This window comes from Grampus griseus (assembly GCF_964374135.1).
Source record: "Grampus griseus genome assembly, chromosome: 4".
Classification (NCBI taxonomy): domain Eukaryota; kingdom Metazoa; phylum Chordata; class Mammalia; order Artiodactyla; family Delphinidae; genus Grampus; species Grampus griseus.
The window spans coordinates 114,830,991-114,856,465 of NC_138997.1; the positions used below are offsets into that span (position 1 = coordinate 114,830,991).

The window sequence follows — 25,475 nt, forward strand, 5'->3', positions numbered from 1 at the left end:
CTCAACCACTCACTCTACCTGTATAATATCTTCTACGAATTTGGCACCATGCAATGCAGTGTGCATGTTGGGAAGGGGACTCTCCCAGTGTCCTGACAGGCCTGACGACCAGAAAAATAAGTAGGTCTTATGTGTTGGCTCTTGTAGTACATTTTTACTTAAAAACAATATTATAAATATGATTTGTTGCTTAGGCTAGCTGCAAAGACCTAGATAGTCCATAATGTACCTAAAATAAAAAATTATTCATGGAGAAGTCTGGACTAGCCCATAAATAGTACTAAATTCCTTCTATTAGATTTGGAGATAGCATGGTATGGTTAGTAGTAGCTGAGACCCATAATAACTAACTCATAGCATTGCTGGATGCATTAAAAAGACAGCAAATAAAAGACATCTGGTACCAAGTATGTACCATGAAGGTTGGTTCTTTTTCATTCCATTTCCTTCTTCCTTCCTTCCACCTGAATGCAGTTACCTTTACTTCCATTTGTTTCTATGGTATTCTGAAGTGCCAATAAACTGACCTTTGGAAAACAAAATAGGGAGTTGCTGTACCTAAGCCATCCCTAGAAGCAGTGTGGAACCTAGGGTAAATCACTTTATGTGCATCCCCCTCACAGTACAAGTCTGTTCAGGAAAAATCAAGTCAAAATAAATATTTAGAGCAGTGGTGATGGAAATAAGTATAAACTATGAGCATGTAGGTGAATAATGTTTATACGTGAAATTATTGAGAGAGAAGAATTGAAGAGAGAAGGCACTTTGCCTTGGATACGGCCTTAGGACTCGATAAAAATAATAGCAAATGGCACAGCATTGTTCTACATATGTCCTTCTTCTCCTTCTGAGTCACTACAGCATACTAGCAAAATCATCCTAAAATGAGGGGAGGCCAGCATGGGGCAGTCATGGCTAGCTGACCACCAAAGACACATGCTCCTCTCCTGAAGGCTAGAGTCGTTGTTGCCGCCTGCCTGTCCCAGCCCCTTTGCTTTTATGAAGAGCTGTGTGACTAGTTCTGGCCGATGGTTGTGACTGAAAGTAACTTCCAGGCTAAGGTGATTAAAAATCCAGTATGAGGGCTTCCCTGGTGGCGCAGTGGTTGAGAGTCCGCCTGCTGATGCAGGGGACACGGGTTCGTGCCCCGGTCCGGGAAGATCCCACATGCCGCGGAGCGGCTGGGCCCGTGAGCCGTGGCCGCTGGGCCTGCGCGTCCGGAGCCTGTGCTCCGCAACGGGAGAGGCCACAACAGTGAGAGGCCCGCGTACCGCAAAAAAAAAAAAAAAAAATCCAGTATGAGATCCTCTTGTTCTCTTCTCTTCCTGTGGCAACCTTGGAGCCATACATTGAAGAGGGCAACACCACAAGATGGAAGGAGCCTGAACTCCTGACTTGGAGGAGTGCTATCTAGGAGAGCTCACTAACAAAAATATCCACTTTGGATATGGCCTGTGTGAGAAATAAATAACATACTGGTACTGCTTGTTTGGGCAGTTAGACTACATTTACTAATACACAGAATAATCGGCCATTTGAGGACTGGACTAAAAATAAATGACAAATGAATGACATCTAGTGTGTTTACAGGAGGTAAAGAGGATTGACCATTTTGGTCCATCTGGATCAGTGAATGTTTGTTTACTTGAGAAGAGAGGTAAGCTGGGTCCTGAGAATGATTAAAAAGAGAAGAGGAAGGAAAAAGGGAAACCCAGGCAGGAGCATCAGCACAAGCAAATGTGTCATGACAGCAGTGGGTAATGTATGTTTGCAAGATAATCAACAGACCAATTTGGCTTGGGGTAAATTTGAAAAAGGATTCTGAGATGTCAGGAACTTTCTGGAGTGAAGGGAATTGGGGCTTTGAATACCATGTCATGAACTTGATCCTGTCGGTGAATGGGACTTATTGAAAAATTTTCCATAGTGCTACGGGGATGATTTTAGGAAGTTGCGAGGAGACAGGAAATAGGAGAGCCAAAAAAAAAACAACAAAAATAAACACTAAAAAACCACCACCAACAACAAAAATAAGAAAACAGAACAAAAAACCTTAAGTTGAGATGCTGGGAGGATGGACAGCAGGTAGAAAATAAGTAAGAAGCACAAACTTTCTGCTCTTCTCAGATTTGTCCTTCCCCTCTCCACAGATAAGATCTATTCAGGCAGTGTTTGTGCTCCTTGCTACGTGCCTGCAGTCTTTATTGTCTAGCCGACAGCCATTTCTCCGTTCTTATTTGCCAACAAATATCCTGAGTTTGCGCCAGCAATGTGTGCCGTTCTAGAGATAAACTGGTGTTGTTTCAAGTCAGTCTTTCTATCACATACCTCTCCACCAGGTGAAGCTACAGAAGGGCCAGGTGAGTCAGGACTCCTGAATGAAATGTCAGGGGAAGCCTGCTGAGGACCGCTGGGAAATTATTTTCTTAACTGATAAAAGGAAAGAACTCTTAAGGGAAAGAAACTTACTCTTTTCTTCCACCCTCCACATCTTGCTTTTGAAAGTGATTGTCATAGCCGTAACTGTGACAACCAGCTTGGGATCCCATAATAAAGGTGACGGAATGAATAGATAGTCATATGTTAGTTTCCTGATGACATTACAGAGCTGCCAAACCAAGATGCTACTCCCTACCTCCAGACTTCTTGTTATGGGAGGTCATTTGACGTCTTTATAGGTTAAGCCATAGTTAGCTAAGTTTTCTTTACTTGGAACTAAAAGCATCCCTGACTTATACACTCCAAAAGAAATTCTATCTCCAAAAGACATCTGAAATTTTCATATGCTCCAACCCATGGTAGGCTATACCTGATGATTTCACACTTGGAGATGTGTCCGAATCCCGAATAGAGATTTTAAGCAATCAAGCTAACCGTTGCAATATATGCATATAAATATCTTAACCACAGATGCAAAAGATATCAGATAAACCAAGAATAAAAGTCACCTGAAAGCCCTTTAAAAGCTAATGAAAATCAAGACATCAAAGGAAAGTGTCTAAATGTAGAAGTTAAATAATTCACCAGATTACCATCAATGACAAGAGCAGAAGTAAATGAGGCAACGTATTCAGAAGATAGAAGGAATTGTTACATCCACAAGAAACAGTATTATTATAGTTATTTGTAATTATCCAGTTATATTTATAGTTATCCAGTATTATTTTGCCCTGGATTTGCAACATCCCTGACCAAGAAAAGCATCTAGAATTAAAGCTTCCAAATCAAAAGTAAATATAAATTTCCCCCCAGATATAAACTTAATAAATGATTCAGATAAATTCAGTGGGAGTCATGATTTTTTTTTTTTTTTGGCCATGCCACGCAGCTTGCAGGATCTTAGTTCCCTGATCAGGATCCAACCTGGACCCACAGCAGTGAAAGTACTGAGTCCTAACCACTGGACCGCCAAGGAATTACCAGGAGTCATAATGTTTTTATAGAAACACATACATCCTATTCACTGAAGAAATAATTTGTGGACCCTCTTAACAAATATTCCATGGTGAAGGCAACTGGAAAATAAATGTATAAAAATCCTTTAAAACCTTGAGTAAGAGCTATATATGCTCCCGAAGAACAAAAACAGAGTTCTTAAGTGTATCTCTAGAAAATCAGAAGTGAATGAAAGAAGAGAGTATGCCTTGTCCCAAAAGCCAATATTCTATCTTATTCCAACACTCTTTCTACTTGAGAAAAACTCTTCTACTCTGAGACTGTTTTCATTTGTATTCTTAGTTAGTGCTTTTCGATCAGTTGAAATATATGGCACATTGTGGTTCTCAATAAATGTTTGTTGAATGAATACCTAAAGACTGTTGTATTAATTTCCTGTGGCTTCTATAACAAATTACCACAAGCTTGTGGCTTAAAAATGGCAGAAATTTACTCTCTCACATTTTTGAAAGCCAGAAGTTCAAAATCTGTATCACTGGGCCAAAATCAAGGTGTCAGCATGGCGACTCTTCCTCCAGAAGCTATAAGGAAGCATCTGGTCCTTGTCTCTTACAAAAGCTTCTAGTAGCTGCCAGCATTCCTTAGTTTGTGGCTGCATCACTACAATCTTCAAGACCAGCATCTTCAAATCTTTCTCTGCTCTATCTTCACATCACCTGTGTGTCTGTGCATAAAATCTCTCTCTGCCTCCCTTTTATAAGAACATGTGAGATTGCATTTCAAACCCACCCTGACACCTGATAATCCCAAAATAATCCCCCCATCTCAAGAGTCTTTAATCACATCGACAAAGACCTTTTTTTTTTTTAAACCATGTACAGTAACATTCACAGGTTCCAGGGATTAGAATGTGGATATGTTTTAGGGGCGCAATTTTTCAGCTTAAGGCACAAGCATACAAAGAAAGTAATAAACAAAAAACAGAATATATGCCAAGAAAAGAGAGCTCCAATAGAGAAACATTCCGTTGCTCATATGGATGTCTCGGATCATCTTAATGCAGCTAAAATCTTCACTTCCAAAAAAACAAAAATTAAAGATAACTTTATTAAAATTAATGTGGTACCTAGAGGGGTGGGATAGGGAGGGTGGGAGAGAGATGCAAGAGGGAGGGGATATGGGGATATATGTACACCTATAGCTGATTCACTCTGTTATACAACAGCAACTAACACAACATTTTAAAGCAATTATACTCCAATAAAGATGTTAAAAAAATTAATGTGGTAATAAAGAAATTTTCAAACCAGTCAGTGCTAATAAATAAAAATTGGAAAATTACAGGCCTTTCCCCTGAAAGAAATAATATTACTTAAGATGAAGAATGGGTCTAATAGAATTTTTGTGCGGAACGAGATCCAAAATCACCATTACTAGTATAATTCACTTGGATTCTTTGTGGGATAAAAGAACATTGGTTGAGATATTTTCTCTACGCCAACATTATTTTTGCAGACTTCTGCAGATAGGAGAGGAGAGAGAAGAAAATATTGCCAAGAATTTTGACAATACAAAAGGCTGAAAGGAAATGTTGAATGAATTAAGCATTTCAGGGAGTTTTAAAACTCAGACTATAGAGCTATTGTTTAGTGCACTGAGAAAATTGATAATTTTGAAATTCTTAGAACAGAAATCTAGACTATATTATCACTATTATTTTTCTTCTGCTGTTTCTATGTCCTGCCACTGTCTCCCAACGTATTATTGCACATTAGGGAATCCAATATAAAAGCAGTTTAAAATTATAGAAATAATAAAAATCCTTTCATTTTATTTTCTTTGCTTTTCTGAATATTTTCAAAACTTCTATTGATACATTCTAAGAACAAAGCAGGGGTTTACACACATGTCTTTACGAGTATTTATTAACATTTGTTTTAATGTCCACATTTTAAAGTTTATCCTAGAATTCCTTATCCAGTAAATATTTGTTGAAAAGTAAATATTTATTGAGTTAATATATATTTTTTGAGTGGTTGAATATTTGCTGAATGACTGAAAGGCAAATGAATGAACAGTGGCTCACAGACACTTTTTCAGAGGTAGGTAAAGTACACCAATTCTACCTAGAGCCATCCAAATGAGAAACAGGAATGTGATTCTTGCTTGTGGCTTATGAAACCCTGGTGCCCACGGACTATGTAGGTGGGGAATATCATGAGCACAGTCTGTGTGTCCAGAAAAGTCTACAGAAGGATTCTCAAATCAGTCTGGAAACAACAAAAATAGAGAAGACATAAACGTATTGTTTCTTTTTTTTTTTTTTTTTGCGTACGCGGGCCTCTCACTGTTGTGGCCTCTCCCGTTGCGGAGCACAGGCTCCGGACGCGCAGGCTCAGCGGCCACGGCTCACGGGCCCAGCCGCTCGGCGGCATGTGGGATCTTCCCGGACCGGGGCACGAACCCGTGTCACCTGCATCGGCAGGCGGACTCTCAACCACTGCGCCACCAGGGAAGCCCTGTTTCATTTATTTTTATTTTTTATTGAATTATGTTTGAATGTATTTTGGAAGTTTATTCTCATCAGTTTCTCTGAAAATGTTTCTTCCCCTCCTCTTTCTTACCTCTTGACCCTCTTCCTCACTCTTTTCCTCCTTGTCTTCCCTACTGTGTAGTTCCTCTTATTGTGCTACCATTGGACAAATTCATCATTATCAACCAACAAAAGTTAGATGTGGCCTGATGAACACCTTCTGCCTGACATCTGCAGCTATTTTCAGCTCTTGGAAAAAGTCAGAAGAGATCACTTAGGTCTTAAGACCAACTGAACGTTTTAAAACAGTTGCTGAGACCACACAAAAGATGACGAATAGAAAATAAAATAAAATATAATTGACCAGGATCACAATGAACATTGCCAATATGGATTTAGAATGCATGGTCGTCCAAATCAAATGCAATGGTACTCTCCTTTTGTAATTCCAACTAAACCTTTAAAGTTTGGAAATACTTGGATTGACCATGGGGTTTATAGAATTGACATGGTTGATAATTGAGACCCTGTGGCAAGATGGAAAGAAACTCATTCTGATTCTCCCTGTTCCTTATATAATATAGCCCAATTTGCAGATTCTGCTTCTTCTATTGTGATTCTAGCTTGCCATTTTTGTTTTTTCTCCTGAACCATTCAGCTATGATCAACTAATAGGAGTGAAGAGCCAGTCAAATAATCACATTGTGGTGTTAGTTATTGACAACATTTCTGGTGATGCTCTGAGTTCTCTGGTCAGCCAATAGCACCCCATGTACATAGAAGGGTATGTGTAATTCCTGAGACTTAACAGAAGAGCTTTAAACTGAAGCTCCAAGTGAAAAAGGGAGGTATATGCTGTGTATTCAGTATTATGGTGGGTCTCCTGCATCAATCTACCTGCTGTGGGAAGGAATTAGCCAGGAAGTTCCTTATCTTCTCAAGATCAGGAATGATTTTCAAGTCCTCACCTCCAGGGAACTTCTTTCTAGTCATTATTGCAATTTGAACTGAATTTATTTTATCTCAACATTTCTGGCATATTATGCCCACTAACCCTTCCCATTCTGGATTCTTGGTGTTCTTTTTCCTCCTTTTTATTTATACATTCATTTGTTTATTCAAAAAGCAATCAATGAACATTTATTGAGTGTCCTATATGGGAGAGATATTGGATTGGTACTTGGGGTACAAGATGGTAATACACATTGTCAAAAGCTATGGGGGAGTGTGGTTTATGATCTACAGTGAATGGCCGTGCATTCACTCCTCTGGCTTGAACCTACATGGAAACTGACCAGAGGCAGCCTTTCCAAAGTAGTTAGATGTAATGTAGATTTTTCAACATAAGATTAATCAATATAAACTGTTTAACTAGGTGAGTGCCTATGATGGTTCGTTGGTCTCATTATAGGAGTAGATTCTGTGTGTGTGTGTGTGTGTGTGTGTGTGTGTGTGTGTGTGCGCGTGCGCGCGCGTGTGTCCTGCCAGTGGCTGCCTTGACCTTCACTGTGGATTGGATCTGGAACAAGGGCTTTCAAGATCAAGAGCCTCCTGCCACAGACTCAGTGTTCCAGTGTCAGGGAAAAGGACAGCAAGAACTGCTGCAATGGAGTGCAGCATTACCAACTATGAAAGCTGGGGCTTTATATTTAGTAAACCCTAATATGGTGACCCCAAATGTGTTTAGTGCACAGGCTGGCTCTGCTACTCTCACTTGTCTGGCTGGACGTTTTACCTCTATCACCTCAGGCAACCCTAATATGCTGACATGGATAAGATGTGATGTCCTTCACTGGATACAGGCGGCTCTTTTAGGTTGGTACTAATAAAATGCTGTGGTTGGGTCTTAGACTAAAAATTTATGCACGTGTTCACACACACACACACACACACACAAAGTACATGGATTTAAGGTATTTTATTTCTGCTAGCAAAAAATTGCATTTATCTATAAATAATGAACCGCTTATGGTGGAATTTCAGGTAAAACAGGAGAGATATTTGATAGCAGGTGGCCATTCTCAAACCCCCTTAAGTGCACCTTATTCCAAAGGTCTATTATCTTCTTTGTTCAGTTTAGTGCAAACATGGGACCTGGTGATAAGACTGCTGTCTTTCTAGACAAAATTGAGTTTAAGAGTTTTATATATGTTTGCCTTAGCTGAGATTTTTAAAAAATGCTTCCAGTTTAATATAATTTTATGTACATTCTTCAAAATCCTTTTCTTTTTCATTTTTTTTCAGTCATTATGCTGAGATAAATTTGATCCACACTTTCCTTTTAATTTATGGAGAACACATTAAAATATTTGCCCTGTGAAACATTTAGTGAAACATCAGATGATATTTCTGATAAAAAAGGGATTTCAAGGCTAAAGTTCATAAAGTTGATTTACCAAAATTAAACATACTATGATTAAAGTTTAGGATTACTTCAGAATGTGAAATTAATAAACAAGATGAACCTATGATTTAGAAAAATATACCCCTCTTGCCTTTAACTTTATTTCTCTTACTACCATTTTATGAGAAAACAATAGAAACGCGTACAGCAAAGTCGACCCTTTCATTCTTAAAATCTTCTCTTTTTATCCGTGTGTTTAATTTATAACTTGGAACAGTTTAAAGTAGGATTTTTCAGAGTGTGGGAACACAAGACCCTCAAAAGGTATCTCACCAAACAAACTCTCTCATCAACTAAATATAGAAATCACACAATAGTATATCCTATCTGGGAGATTCACAGTGTGATGGTAGTGCCATCTGGAAGCTCTGGAAGAATGGAAAGTAGTGAAAGAATATTCTTAACTCTATCTACCGCAGCACTGCCTGCTTTGCAATTATATCTATTGATATTATCCATGGATTGCACTTTGGGAAATATTGACCAAGTTTTTCATGGTTACTTAACCCTTAAACATATTTCCTCTTCAGAGAACAGAGGCAGTATAGTTAGATATTTGGATTTTGGACTCAGATAACCTGAGTTCAAGCTCCAATGCTGTGACCTTGAGCAAATGACTTACCTCTTTGAATGTCAGTCCTTCCACCTCTAAAATGGGCATCATAATAGTATCAGTCTCATAGAGTTGCTGGTAAGTCTTAAACGATAACGTCTATGAAGTACCTAGCATAGTGCCTGGCATATAGAAAGCTCTCTAATTTTTTATATTTATGATTGTACTGCTACTATTAGAGATGGCTTGGATGTATACATCTTAGCTACTCATAAACATGGAAGTCATTATTGTGATTTCTATCATCTTGAGCTTTTCATTCAGAGGCAATAGGTTTGGGCTGGTAACAGATCTTTCAACAGCCAACTTTGCATCTGGAATCTCCTCCAAACCTCATCTACCACACTCTAGGCTAAAGAATTCAATCTCACTTAGATAAGATTATCTAAGAGTTTAGTTATTTAACCTAACAAGTTAATCAAGTTTATCTTCCTTGTCCTTCTGTCCTTCCAACCCATTACTTTTCTGTCTCTCTTTTTCTTCTTATGCTTTTGAGCTCCAGTACTGCTTTGACTAATTTATGTTTCCTTTTCTCTTTCATCCAGCATCAACTGAACTGATTTAGGGTGACCTGGCCATGTTTTACTAATCCACCAATTCAACAAATATTTACTCACTACCTAAGTGGTCCTTGAATTTATGTATCACTCTGTGCACGGAACTCCAGGACCTGACTTTGGCAAAAGGCAGAATCTGAATGTTTACATAAGATGAGGAAAAAGAATGAAAAGAAAACACAGCTACCTAAAAAATAGCTGAGATGCAAAAAGCCCTTTGGTTAGGAGAGAGAGACTGCGCACACAACAGGAAGAAGCCACAGACTCAGTGGCAAAGGGTGAGATTTTCCATCACAAGTACACCTCTTCCCAAACGTTCTCTCCTCGAAAGCTGCTGACAGAGCTTTGGCAAAGGATCATCCTCCCACTGGCTGATAAGCAAAGCCCTGTTTTATATTTAACTCACTCCAGTAGGAGGGGTGGAGTGGGGGATGCGTTGTTTGTAAGAGGAGCCGTGACAATATTCTCGTCAGTCCTCTTCCTCCAGCTCAGCTCCTCTTCTGGAGTCCTTACCCCACCCCCTTGATTCCACATTCATCCTTGAGTGTCTAGTGGGAACGTGAAGGGAGAGGAAAAGATTCAAGCAGCCAGAGAGAGAGAGGTGTGGGAAAGGCGAAAGCAGGCTGCCAAACCAGGGAATTCCTTCCAATTGAAAAAGGAAGACTGCTGACGTTAGTTAGTTAAATTTAACAACCTTTTATGTGTAACATTTGACTTTGGAAACAAAAATGATCTTGGAGGAGGGAGAAGGCTCTAAGAGATACTGCATTAAAAGGAAACATGTGGCCATCATCTGTGCGGTGGTGGTGGGTGTCGGATTAATAGTAGGACTTTCCGTGGGCTTGACCAGATCGTGTGACTCTACCGACGGAGGACAGGGCACAACCCAGGCTCCTTCCCAGAGGCCTCCCACTTCGAGGCCTCCCACTTTGAGCCCTCCACAGGACCAGGGGGTCTGCCCTGCCAGTGAAGATGAAAGTGGAGGCTGGAAAGATTTCAGGCTGCCGGACTTCATCAACCCAGTGCACTACGACCTGGAGGTGAAGCCCCTGTTGGAGGAGGACACGTACACGGGCAGCGTGAACATCTCCATCAACGTGAGCTCACCCACCCGGAACCTGTGGCTACACCTCCGGGAGACGAGGATCACCCAGCTCCCGGTGCTGAGGAAGCCCTCTGGGGAGCAGGTGAAAGTCAGGCGGTGCTTCGAATACAAAAAGCAGGAGTATGTGGTAGTGGAGACAGAAGAAGAGCTTGCACCCAACAGTGGCAAGGGTCTCTACCAGTTGACCATGGAGTTCGCCGGCTGGCTGAATGGCTCGCTCGTGGGGTTTTATAGAACAACATACGTGGAGAAAGGACAAATCAAGTAAATTTTTTAATTTTTTTTTGCTTTATTTCTCCAAAGCTATATATTTGCTTTCCATTTCTTCTCCTTCCCTTTCACTTTCCACCTTTCAATTATATTGATGGTCTGATATTTATCTAAACTTGGTTTCATTTCTGCCTGTTCATCTGGGAAGCAAAAATTCTTGCCCATTTATATTTTCAAAGCCTACCACAAAATTTGAAAGTATTGAATGAGCTGCATGGAGTCTAAAAAATCAGTGTAAGTCCTTTATTTCATCAGGAAAAATCATAATATACTGCATTCTATCCTTAATATTTACATGAACTACCTCAAACTTTAAAAATACATGTGTCTGGTAAATTTCACTGGTGATATTCTTGGGCTATGTGGCAATGATTTTAAAGTGAACTTTTAAAATTATATCACACTAAATTTAAGTGAAAATCAGTAAATATCAATTATAATTTTGTCTGTTTTATTGGAGAAGAAACATTGAGAGTATGTAAAATTCACGCAATTGTTTTTGTGTTTTCATTTAGGAAGGAAGGTAGGACTATGTCTTTTTAATCTCATATGGCCAGAACCATGTTTTACAGATAAGCTTTCAATAAATACTCATTGAGTCCATACATTAGTGGTAGCACACGGATAACTCTTCAGGCTTATTATCTATCATGCAGTATGCAATGGTTATGCTAAGCCTTAAGCAATTAAGAACATAAATATATCCCCCCCACACAGCCCTCCTAGTATACATGTATATATACTTGCATTCCCTGAGTCTAGCCAAATGGTTACTTGCCTTGTCGCTCAATCAGAGGCTATTACTAGAGCTTTGTCAAAGGCATAAACTCTCTCAATGAACTCAAAAAACCTTCACTCTGCAGGTGTGGTCCTTGCATCAGAGAGGAAGGCTACACCTGAGGTAACACTGAACTTGAAACTGCTTTGACCTTTGCCTACTTAGACTCTGAACAAGTAAATGATTAAGAAACCTTATATCACTGTTCAGAGTGAGACTGAGGCCAGCCCTCTGAATATTCCTTTCCTATGTTGTTTTAAGCATTTTATAGAGCAAAGCAAATCTTTTGGTCAGAATTCTTCCTATTGTTTGTCAGAGAGACCCAGGGATTAAAATAAAATATTATACATTCTTATCTCACTGTGCAGTACAGCAATAAACTGAGTAGAAATGATAGTCTGAAAAAATATTTGGAGGGATCATGTTCATATAGATACTGTATCTTAATATTACTTGCAAAAAACAAGCTTCTTTATTGTTTACATATTCTTTCTGTTTATAAAAATTACAAATGTTGAAAGCATAGAAAATTATAAAAAGGAAAAAAAGAACCTATAAATAATTTCACCACCCAGTGGTTAGCCCTGTTAAAACACTAATGTATATTCTAAATTTTTTTAGGTAATCAAAATTGTAATTATATTATGTCTACATATCTCTCTGTCCATACACATTTTAACTGAATATACTGTAAGCATTTCCCTTTGTTAAATATTTTCAAGAATCTGATTTTAAAGACTGTGCAATATTTCACTGCATGAATGCAGTTATTTTTTTAAAACCAATTCCCTAATGTTGGACATTCAAGTAGCTTCCAGTGTTTTATTACTATAAACAAGTCAGAAAGAACATAGTTGTAAGTACCTAAGTGTGTATCTGTTTATTTTCTCATGTTAGGATATAGTCCGAAAAATAGAATTGCTGGGTCAAAGGGTACAAATATGTCAAGAAACATGTAACATTTATTTTGTTTAATTATTTCATAAATAAGACACATTCACTACAGAAAACTTGAGAAACAGAAAATTATAAGGAAAAAAATCCATCTATAAGTCCATCACTCAAGCATAGTCATTGTTAGCAGTTAGGCAGACATTCTTCTAGTTATTTTTTCTGGATACAGATAAACATGGCATTATTATGCTGTATATAGTATTGTGTAACATGTTTTTACAATATATCAACACTTTAACATATAATTTGGTATTCTTCCACAAATGACTTAATGGATATATGATAGCCCATTGTACCAATAAAATGTAATTCATTCAACTTTCCCATTAGATTTGGGCACTTAAATTGCTTCTACTTTTTTACCTATAAACACCTATAAAATGTAATGAACAGCCTTATAAAAAACTATGAATAGTACTTTCTAATATTTCTATAGGAAATTTCTTAGGAAATTGGCTCAAACTACACATGTACGAGTGCATGCATGTGTGTGTATATATACACACATCTACACATATATAACACATGTGCATGCACATGTGTATATGTGTGTATCTCCAAACTGACTTTCAAAAATATGTCCCAAATTACATTTCCACAAACAATGAATGAAAGAACTTATTTCTCTGAGCCTTACTAACGATAAGATGATTTTTTTAAGTGTTTGCAATTTGGTAAAGTAATAATACTCTAAAGAATATCTACTTTCAAGAGATTCTAAAAATATGTTAGTGTAAAGTGAAAACAAGTCAAAACTTTTAAATGATTATTGCTGAGTTTAAAACTGCTTTTTGGGTTGTGAAAAGAACAGAAATTGCATCTGGGTAAAGCCATCAAAATACTTTATAAAATTCTATACACTACAGGAAGGCCAAAAAATATGGAACACAGTTCCATTAATAAGTTTCTGTTATATATTTTATAAATACAAAAAATTACTATATGCTAAAATATATATTATTCATTCTAACTCTTTGGATTATTTTACTGTATGAGTTAGTTTTATGATAAGATATATACTTGAGAGATGACATTCTGAAACTTAGCTGTCTTAGTTGCTAAAATACTCAGAAATACTAAGTGACGCAAGGTTGGGGAGGAAGGCTGGTGCTCAATTAGGCTCCCATGGAGGACTGGTGTCACCAGGTTTGTCTGTTTTCATTGGTAGCAGATGAGGCTCTTACATTACACAGGATGCAGCCAGTTTTGCACTGCACACATGGTTTTGGAATGGTTCTGGAACATAATAACCTCATTTAGGCTCAATGGAATACTTTTTGTTTTTCTTATTCTGAAATATTTCAAGCATATGAGAAAAGTGCATTGTTTTCTTTCAAGCCTGTGAATAACATTTTGACAGTGCAGGCCTCTTTAGTGGGTCTCATCTACAGAGTGCAGAGGAGGGCCACAAGCGTGAGTTCAGGGGGAAGAGCACCGTCCTTTCAGATTATAGAGTGAACTTTGTAATATTTGATGCTCATGCAATTTCAAATGCCATCAGAGTAATACATTTTATGTACACCATCAAGATTATACTTTCCAACCCTTCTGCCTTATTGTAAAATTAACTCCAGGATTGAATATATGCGGTATGGGATATGACCGTCGCAACCACAGTGCAAATAAACATTAGTGCACTCAACAGTAGCCAAAATTACTTGATTTCTGTAAATACAACCGACACTTGAACTTCACAGAGAAGAGACAACTATCTGAGCTTCTTTCCCTCAAAATTCAGAGGCAAATGGAGACTTGGAGAAGGTAGAGCAAGTTTAGAGTTCCCTAGCCATAATAACCGTATCATCTCACCGGGGAGACAGCTATAGTGAGGGTCAGGAGAAGAAAGTTTGGGAAACTTAACAGCCACTTTTCCTACTCTCTGGTCTGTTCCTTCGGGTCTGAGGAAAACTACTTCGAAGGACTGGAACCTTTGGAATGTTTTCCTGCCCACACCACCAAACCATTTCAACACTCCTTCTCAAGTTATGTAGGATTTCCAGTTGTTCTCAGAGTTCCCCTCTACTCACATCTCCGAAGTATATAACAATATTCTCTCCTCTCCAAGGTTCAGCATTTCCTTCTCTGCATTTGGATTGCTCTTACACAGCATTTCCTAATTATCTGTTCCAGAGAGTTCTAGTTGCATGGGATATTAATAGATACTGTCAGAAAAATGCAAGGGAGGGATTCTGTGGCCAAGTTTCTTTGGGAAATAATACTAAACACAAAATTATGTTAAAGTTTTTTAAACTTTAAAGTTTTTTTAAAATGGTGGGACTTTTCAGAGACTTTTATATGATAATGTTCATTATGAACCTCTAGAAGCTGCCATAGTATGTAGTTTCCCAACTGCATGAGACTGTGGAATCTTCTGTGGGTCCCTGAGAGTAGGGTCCCTGTGTCTCTCTTGTTCACTACCTAGCACACAGAGAGAACTTAATGATTATTAAATGAATATATAGAAATTTTCATATAGGCTCTCACACTAGTGTCCTCTGGAACATGCTGGGACATGCTGCATCACCACAGCCCCTTTCCCATAGAGGAATCCAATTTCCACCAATGACAGCTCCACCTTCCCACTCAGTCAGGATGGAAAACTTCCCATGGTTCCTTTTCTCCCCGTCTTACCAAAGGCAAGAGAAGTCAGTAGAATCTTTTTTTGACTTAGGAATGCAGTCTTCATACTTTAAGGACTGAGAACCATTGGAACTGACAGGAATTGCAAGAAGAATTTAAAAGAGGGACACATGGTTTCCGGTTTGGGTTTTCTGGGTTTTTACAGCATTGCTGGGATTGAAGTTGAATTTTGATGTAATGGTGGGATTTCAATAGGCAGAGGCAAGCAAGAAGGTAAAAAGCAGGCAAACAGGAAAGGCATTAGGTCAAAAAAGCATAGTCGGGAGAAGAAATAAGTTTGTAGGAGAGGTTTATATGAAGAGGCTAGCTAGAGATAACTCTGGAAAACCCACAGGAAAAAAAAAAGTAAGGATATTTAATGACAGGCATTATGCAGGAAAAGTTAACCAATGACTATTTACATGGGGAGGAAAGAACTAAATCTGTACATGAGTATATGAGAGACACTGCAGTTATCCAGGAAAGAGAAGACGATGAGGATCAGGTAGGACAGTGATTTCAGGACAGACAGAAGAGAACATAATGGAGAAAATAGCTTGCAGGTAACGCAGTCAGGATTTGAAGACTGACTGGCTGTGGGGAAGAGATGAGTTATAGATTTAGGATGCTCCAGATATCTGATCTGATAGCCCACACCTTTCACTGATATTGAAAACAGAAGAACCAGGTTTAGAAGGGAAGGTCATGAGTTCGGTGGCCGATGTGTTGAATGCCTGTCAGACATCTAGGAAGAGATGTCTAGTAGGCACTTGGATAATTAAATCTGAAGCACAAGGTTAGGGCTTGTGATAAAGATTTAGCAGTTAAGTGGAAACAGAGCAGAAATCATTGAGAAGGTCATAATTGTGTGTGTGTGTGTGTGCACGTGTGTGTGCATTATATCCTCACGCACAGATATGTATACTCATTTGTAGTTTTGATCTTGAAATTTTAATTGTATGTCAGTTTATTCGTTATATTGATATGTCGAGCTATCAGTATGCCCATTATCAACAAAGAACAGCTTCAGCAGGGGTGTCTTGTTTACTTGTTGCAGGATGCATAGTAATTTCCTTTATTTTGGAAGCAAGGAAACAAGAAATTTTACTTGACCTTGAGTATCCTCTGCATAGAAAAAAAGCATTTGGAAAATAAATTTAAATAATTAATTGGTTCAAACCACCATAAAAATAGGTTGGAGGGGCTTCCCTGGTGGCGCAGTGGTTGAGAGTCCGCCTGCCGATGCAGAGGACACGGGTTCGTGCCCCGGTCTGGGAAGATCCCACATGCCGCGGAGCGGCTGGGCCCGTGAGCCATGGCCGCTGAGCCTGCGCGTCCGGAGCCTGTGCTCCGCAACGGGAGAAGCCACAGCAGTGAGAGGCCCGGGTACCGCAAAAAAAAAAATTGGTTGGAGTTTGAATAATCTAGATGGGTTGTCTTGCACTGATCAGCTCCTCTACTGAATTCTGGAACCCTTTACTAGTCTGCAAAGATACTTCATTGTGGCTGCCTCGCCTGCATCAGCAGTCTTTCATTTAAGTTTTTCACTCAGACCTTGCTGTTTATTTTTCTGGCTCAAGATATTAAACTGCTGAACATAGCCTGAGAGTCTTCATTGGAAACAGTACGCCAGATGATTTATGAGGTAATCAAGTAGCTGGTTTTTTTAAAGTTGATTCAGAGTGAACGGTTGGTGCTTGCAATCATTACTTCCTCTCTCTTCAGCGTTCTCTAAGGTCAGCTTGATCTGATGCACTCAGAGAAGTCAGAGGAATGCCTTCCCTTTTGTAAATTAACAAGCTACACAGAATTATACTTTTAATGTGCTGGGTCTAGTAAGTGACTTACAACACAGAGAGGCCCCTATGTAAAAATGGTTTACCTCAGCACATTTGCCTGGCATTATAATTATTTAGGACATAACCAAGAGTTACTCCTGAACATACTGTGAGATTAGCCAGGCCTTTTCCATTAATTTGCAAACCAATTCATCTAACTTTAAAAAGAAGTTTTAATCACTGAATAAAACCTCCCCAAAGAAGTTGTGATCTAAAATGGTTTTGTATTGCTATCTCATATACGTTGTTTTCAAATCTGCATATATTTAGAAAACTTTGGTAACTCTGGATGGAATTTAGCATATACAAATAGGGCCTTTTTAAATAATTGAAGTATAGTTGATTTATGATATTATATTAGTTTCAATATTTTTATAGATTATACTCCATTTAAAGTTACTATAAAATATTAGCTATATTCCCCGTGCTGTACAATATATCCTTGTAGCTTATTTATTTTATACATAGTAGTTTGTACCTCTTAATCTGCTACATCTTGCCCCTCCCCCCTACCCTATCCCCACTGGTAACCACTAGTTTGTTCTCTATATCTGTAAGTCTATTTCTGTTTTGTTATATTTGTTTATTTTTTAGATTCCACATATAAGTGATAACATACAATATTTGTCTTTCTCTGTCTGACTTATTTCATTAAGCATAATACCCTTCAGGTCTATGCATATTATTGCAAATGGCAGACTTTCATTCTTTTTTATGGCTGAGTAATATCCATTGTATACATAGATACTACATCCTCTTTATCCATTCATTTGTTGATGGACACTTAGGTTGCTTCCATATCTTGTCTATGAACATTGGAGTGCATGTATCTTTTCAAATTAGTGTTTTCATTTTTTTTCCAGATAGATACCCAGGACTGGAATTGCTGGATTATATGGTAGTCCAATTTTTAGTTTTATGAGGAACCTCCATACTGTTTTCCATAGTGACTGTACCAATTTGCATTCCCACCAACAGTGTACCAGGGTTCCCTTTTCTCCACATCCTTACTAACATTTATTATTTGTGGTTTTTGATAAAAGCCATTCTGACAGTTGTGAGGTGATATCTCACTGCTTTGATTTACATTTCTCTGATAATTAGTGATGTTGAGCATATTTCTGTGTGCCTGTTCCCCAACTGTATGTCTTCTTTGGAATATTGTCTATTCAGGTCTTCTGCCATTTTTATTCAGGTTGTTCATTTTTTGGGTATTGAGTTGTATAAGCTGTTTATATATTATGGATATTAACCCCTTACTGGTCATATCATTTGCTAATCTTTTCTCCCATTTCATAGGCTGTCTTTTTGTTTTGTTGATGATTCCCTTTGCTGTGCAAAAGCTTTTAAGTTTAATTAGATCCCATTTATTTTTTATTTTGTTTCCTGTGCCTTAGAAGACAGATCTAAAAATATATTGCTACAATTTATGTGAAAGAGTGTTCTGCCTATGTTTTCTTCTAGGGTTTTATGATTTCTGGTCTTACATTTAGGTCTTTAATTTATTTTGAGTTGATTTTTGTATATGGTGTGAGAAAATGTTCTAATTTCATTCTTTTACATGTAGTTGTCCAGGTTTCTGAGCACCATTTATTAAAGAAACTGTCTTCTCCCCATTGTATATTCTTGCCTCCTTTGTCATAGATTAATTGACTATAAGTGCGTGTGTTTATTTCTGGGCTCTCTGTTCTGTTCTATTGATCTACGTGTCTGACTTTGTGCCAGTATCATACTGTTTTGGTTACTGTAGCTTTGTAGTCTGAAGTCTGAAGCCAGAGACTGATATCTCCAGCTTTGTTCTCTTTTCTCAAGATTGCTTTGGAAAATTGGGGTCTTTTGTGGTTCCATATGATTTTCAGGATTATTTGTTCCAGTTCTGTGAAAAACGTCACGAGTATTTTCATAGGGATTGCATTAAATCTGTAGATTGCTTTGGGTAGTGTGGACATTTTAACAGTATCAATTCTTCTAATCCATGAACCTAGGATATCTTTCCATTTCTTTGCATCACATTCAACTTCCTTCATCAATGTCTTATACTTTTCAGAGTATAGGTTTCTCACCTCCTTGGTTAAGTTTATTCCTAGGCATTTTATTCTTTTTGATATGATTTTAAACAGGATTATTTTCTTGCTTTCTCTTTCTTTTGGTTCATTATTAGTCTATAGACAAAGCAACAGATTTCTGTATACTAATCTTGTATCTTGCAAGTTTACTGACTTCGTTTATTAGTTCTAATAGTTTTTTAGTGGAGACTTTAGGGTTTTCTATATATAGTATCATGCAAATAGTGACAATTTTACTTCTTTCTTTCCTATTTGGATGCCTTTTGTTTTTTCTTCTTGTATGATTGCTGTGGCTAGGATCTCCAATACTATGTAAATAATTGACAAGAATGGGCATCCTTGTCTTGTTCCTGATTTTAGAGGAAAAGCTTTCAGCTTTCCACCACTGAGTATGATGTTAGCTGTGGGTTTGTCATGTATGGGCTTTATTATGTTGAGATATGTTCCCTTTATACCAACTTCAATGAGAGTTTTTATCATGAGTGGATGTTGAATTCTGTTAAATTTTCCTACAGCTGTTGAGATAATCATGTGATTTTTATGTTTCCTGTTGTGAATGTGGTGTATCACAGTGATTGATTTGTGGATCTTGAACCATCACTGCATCCCTGGAATAAATCCTATTTGATCATGGTGTCTGATCCTTTTTATATATTGTTGAATTCAGTTTGCCGATATTTCATTGAGGATTTTTATATCTATATTCATCAGAGATATTGGCTTGTAATTTTCTTTTTTTGTAGTATTTTTGCCTACTTTCAGTATCAGAGTAACGGTGGCCTCATGGAGTGAATTTGGAAGTGTTCCCTCCTCTTCAATTTTTTTAGAATAGTTTGAGAAGGATAGATATTAGCTCTTCTCTATATGTTTGGTAGAATTCCCCTGTGACACTCTCTGGTCCTGGACTTTTGTTTGCTAGGAGTTTTTTTTTAGATTGGTCTGTTCAGATTGTCTATTTCTTCCTGATGCAGTCTTGGAAGATCTTATGTCTCTAGAAATTTATCCATTTCTTCTAGGTTGTCTAAGTTATTGCTTTATTGCTGTTCATAATATTCTCTTATTTTTTTAAATCTCTGTTATATTGGTTGTAATTTCTCCTCTTTCATTTCTTATTTTGTTAATTTGGGTCCTCTCTCTTTTTTCTTGGTGAGCCTGGCTAAACACTTATAAAGTTTGTTTATCTTTCCAAAAAAACCAGCCCTTGGTTTTATTGATCTTTTCTATTTTTTTTCAGTGTCTATTTATTTCCTTTCTGATCTTTATTATTTCCTTCTTTCTGCTGGCTTTGGGCTCTGTTTGTTCTTCTTTTTCTAAGTCTTTTAGTTGGTAGGTTAGGTTGTTTATGTGAAACTTTTCTTATTTCTTGAGGTAAGCCTGTGTTGCTATAAATTTCTCTCTTAAAACTGCTTTTGAGGCATCCCATAGATTTTGGATAGTTATGTTTTTATTTCCATTTGTCTCAAGGTATTTTCTAATTTCCTCTTTGATTTCTTGATTGACCCATTGGTTTTTTGTTGTTTTTTTTTTTTGCGGTACGTGGGCCTCTCACTGTTGTGGCCTCTCCCGTTGCAGAGCACAGGCTCCGGACGCGCAGGCTCAGCAGCCATGGCTCACAGGCCTAGCCGCTCCGCGACATATGGGATCTTCCTGGACCGGGGCACGAACCCGTGTCCCTGCATCGTCAGGCGGCCTCTCAACCACTGTGCCACCAGGGAAGCCCGACCCATTGGATTTTTAGTAGCATGTTGTTTAGTCTCCACCTGTTTGTGTTTTTCCTGTTTTTCTTCCTGTAAATGATTTCTACTTTCATACCATTGTAGTCAGAAAAAATGCTTGATATAATTTCTATCCTCTTAAATTTGTTGAGACTTGTTTTGTGGCCTAGCACACAATCTATGCTGGAGAATATTGCATGGGCTCTTGAAAAGAATGTGTATTCTGCTGTTTTGGGATGGAATGTCCTGTAGATACATATTAAGTCCAACTGGTCTAATGTGTCATTTAAGACCACTGATTTCTTAATGGTTTTCTATCTGATGATTCTATCTGGATGACTGTCCATTGATGTAAGTGGTGTGATCAAGTCCCCTACTATTATTGTATTATTGTCAATCTCTCCCTTGTCTGTTAATCACACTCATATTCCCAAATTAGTTATCTGGCTTATTTCTGAGGTGTGACTAAACTGAAACATTCTTGCAGAGAGTGACTTTTCCTCTTCCTTTGCCTGGGGAAGAAATCAGAATCCAGAGGAATTCAAAAGAAAAAAGCAGCTGACTAAACATGGGGTTGGAGCCTGGTGGATCTTCTTGTAAATCCTTAGTACACTGGGGAAGTATACAGGCTTCTTTATATTCTGATGCATCTGCAATTCACTACAGTCTACATGTGTTAGAAACTTCAATTGATTAGTTAAACTGTTATCACAACAACTAATCAGTAATACTGAAGAATAAATTCTTGGCTGGGACTTTTTGGGTAACTTTATTTTGAAATAATTTCAAACTTAACAGAACAGTTACAAGAACAATACAAGAAACTCCTAGGAACACTACCAATTGTTTACATTTTGTCCTATTTCCTCTCTCCCCAGCAACCCCATGTCTCTGTCTCTCTCTAGACCTTTAGAGTATATTGAAACATTGTCTCCCTTTACCTCTTCACATTCAGTATATATTTCTTAAGTACAGGGACATTTTCTAACATAACCACAGTACAGTTATCAGAATCAGAACATTTAACATTGATATGATAATCATCTAATCCACAGTCATAATCAAATTTCATCAATTAACCCAGTATTTTTTTCCCAGTCCAGTATCCAGTTTGGATTCATGCAATGCATTTAATGTCATGCCTTTTTAGACTCCTTTAAACTGGAACAGTCCCTTGCCTTTCTTTGTCTTTCACAACCTTGATATTTTTGAAGAGCACAGGCCAGTTATTTTGAGAATATCCCTCAGTTTTAGTTTGTCTGATTTTCCTCATGATTTAAAAATGCAAGTCAAGCATTTTTGTCAGGAATTTCAGAGAAGTGATACTTAGTCCCTCTCACGAAGTCGCATCAGGAGACACGTTATGTTGATCTGTACAATTATTAGTGATCTTTGATTACTTGTTTAAGGTGGTATCCAACAGTTTTCTTCATTGTAAAGTTGTAATTTTTTTATATGTAAGTAATTTTCAGAGAAAGTGTTTGAAACTATTCAGATATTCCTTTCCTCAACAAACTTTCATCCACTTTGTTTTGGCATCCACTGATGATTTTCTAAATCCATCATTCCTCCTAAAATTATTAGTAGGCAATCTACTGTAAAGAAGAGCTTTCCTTTGCCCCACTTATTTATTTATTCATGTTTTATCATGGATTCTTATTTTAATCAATAGTTTATAATTCCATTACTTATTTTGATGTTCCCCCAGATCTGGCCAGGGGTAGTCCCCTCCAGCTGACTTTTGTGTCCTTTTGACTTATTCTTATGATTCTTTGAAAACTTCCTTACTTTTTGGCAAAGCAAGATGTTCCAGGATCATTTTGGACCTTTCTGATCCAGCACTGGAATCAGCCGTTTTTATGAAGAGTTCTGGTTCCTTTTATTGGAGAGTGGTAATGGGAACTAGTTGTGCTCATTGCTACAAGCTTGTCATTTCTTCTAGACAAAACTAGGAAATACATGTCTCTGTGTATTTTTATATCCATTTACATATATAGATACATGTGTATGTGAAAAATCATTGAGTATACACTGAACCTGCAGTTACAGTTCAATACCAAGGTCTAGTCTTCCCTTTTTTACAAATTTATAACTCTCTTCCCCAGCTGTGAGAAACCTGCCTTCTGTTATCCTCATTTTTTTTTTCATTTGCTCAAGCTTGGGATACAGAAGAGATTGTTTCTGAACTGTTAACTCATGCCACTGCAACAATCCAAATCTAAACCTATTTACTGGAGCTCAATATTGATTTAGTTATTTTTAGGTAAAATTTATATACATTAAATGCACAAATCTAATGGGAACAATTCAATGAATTTTGACAAATGCACACATCTTTGTTAACCACACCCATAAAAAGGTATAGCTTTTTTTTTTTAACATCTTTATTGGAGTATAATTGCTTTACAATGGTGTGTTAGTTTCTGCTTTATAACAAAATGAATCAGCTGTACATAAGGTATAGATTTTTTCAGTCATCCCAGAAAGTTGTCCCCCTCAGTCAACAGTGTCCTAAAAGACAGACCTTTTCCAGTTTTATTTTTTACAGATTAGTTTTTTTGGCTGAGTTTTTAACAACTAATTTTTATATCCAGAGGGGTTTTAAAAGAAATTCAAAAATATTTTAATTTCTTGTAGTTGGATGTTGACCTATGACATATTATTTTTTATATAAGTTAATGTATATAATGCATCCTTGAACCCAAATGAAATGAAGACACTTACCATGGTCTCTGCTGACCCCTTAGTCCCTCCAGTTCACTGTACTTCAGCTACACTGGACATCTTTCAGGTCTCAACCACATTAAATTCTTTTCCACTTTAGAGACTGTGCACTTGCTGTTCCCTCTGTTAAGGAAACACATTTTCCCTAATCTTCACCTGTCTGGGTTTTTCTCATCATTCGGATCTCAGCAAACCATCACCTACTCCAAGAGACTGTCCCTGACTACTCTACCTAATATTGCTCACCACTTTTCCTGAGTCATTTTCTGTCACTTCCCCTGTTTCATTTTCTGTATAGCTCTTAACACTCTCCTTATTTATCTATTTATTTATTTATTCTTTGTTATTCCCTCAGAACCTAGAATAATGCCTGGTAGATGTGTGTGTGTGTGTGTGTGTGTGTGTGTGTGTGTGTGTGTGTGTGTGTGTGTGTGTGTGTGTGTGTGTGTGTAGGAAGGGGTTCAATTAATATTTATTGGATCAATGAACAATGTAACAATTTGTTATTCTTTATGAAATATGTTCCTTAGTCTCTGAGAATTCTGAAGGATGAAATATTTTCCTTACACAAATTATTAATGAATATAAGTCAACATTTCTTTCCTTTTACACTTTTTACTCTGCTTACTCTTCTAATGAGCAAATGTACAATATCTTACTGTAATATAACTACATGTAAAAAGTTTACATTCATTGATTTGTTTTGAGCAATTACTCAGAAAAAAATATTTCCACTTTGAAATGATGGAAACATTAAACACTAACATTTTAGCTTAATAAGCATTAAGTTAGAGCTATAAAGGAATACTGTCTCTTTCCAAAAGTGGACTCTAAACCTGGCCAAAGGTTGCTTCACTGGGAGATTGCTCAGGGACTGACTTTGCATGAAAATGAAAACTAAGGGATTTGTCCCTGGTGTAACATAAGTAAGAAAGAATGTACTATTAGGGACAGGAGCTGTGGACTCTGGAATATACTCCTCTACTCCGTGACAGGACACAGCTGTTCACACTCACAAGGACAGGTACAAGCAAGCCTTTGAGTTTGGCTTTGTGTTTATCTACTTGTCGCTTGATGGCTTTAGGATGGAAAGAGTGATAGCTCAGAAACGGATTGATTTTTGCTCATTTAGAGTTCACAGATTTTTAGTTATGGCAACAAAATACCTAACTACTCATATAAAATATCCGAAGCAGTTCCTGAATTTTCATTTATTTGTTAACCTAACAATTCCAGGAAAGACTTTGACAACTATTTGATAGTTTTCTGGATGGAAACTCATTTTAAGAAATGCAGTAGTTATAATTACATAGCTGATTCTTTTCTATAGGAATAGAAACATAGGGGCTATCAGAAGAGGCAACATATATTTTGTTTGTGTGTTTATTTCTAAGGAGCATAGCAGCCACTGATCATGAACCAACAGATGCCAGGAAATCCTTCCCTTGTTTTGATGAGCCCAACAAAAAGGCAACTTATACAATATCTATCGTCCACCCCAAAGAATATAAGGCACTTTCAAATATGCCAGTGGAGGTGAGTATTTTACATTTTTTAATTTATGCAGATAGTCTGTTTATAATATCAGGTAAATTACCTGCTTTGCTATGAAAGAACCTACTGAACTCTAAAATAAATGTGCTCTAATAGCTTATTTAGAAGCTCGAAAATACATTTGGGCAATCTCTTTTCTTTGAGTACTAGACATCTTTAATTCAAGATATCACATTCCAATCAAAACACCATGTTAGGTTTTCTAAGCAAGAATGGATACAGCTGGGTTCTGCTTAAATGAAAGAAGCCCCTAATCATGACAAATTAAAGGCAAACTAATGGAATTACAGATTTAAAAATATTCAAGGGCCTAGTTACTATTCTTGGTTTTCAGTTGAATATAAACCCA

The 25,475-nt window shown here is 37.4% G+C and overlaps 1 protein-coding gene and 1 long non-coding RNA gene across 2 annotated transcripts in view; one reads left to right on the forward strand and one right to left on the reverse strand.

Annotated features, from left to right (window-relative positions):
* LOC309822157 overlaps nucleotides 1–25,475 on the reverse strand; it is a 163,660-nt gene that overhangs the window by 26,001 nt on the left and 112,184 nt on the right. The window lies entirely within an intron of this gene.
* The window catches only part of ENPEP (glutamyl aminopeptidase), a 109,320-nt gene continuing 93,900 nt past the window's right edge, over nucleotides 10,056–25,475 (forward strand). The window contains exons 1-2 of the mRNA XM_082653865.1: nucleotides 10,056–10,872; nucleotides 24,967–25,108. Coding sequence (XP_082509991.1) covers nucleotides 10,232–10,872; nucleotides 24,967–25,108 — 783 coding nt within the window. The 5' untranslated portion in view covers nucleotides 10,056–10,231. The remainder of the gene's footprint in view (nucleotides 10,873–24,966; nucleotides 25,109–25,475) is intronic.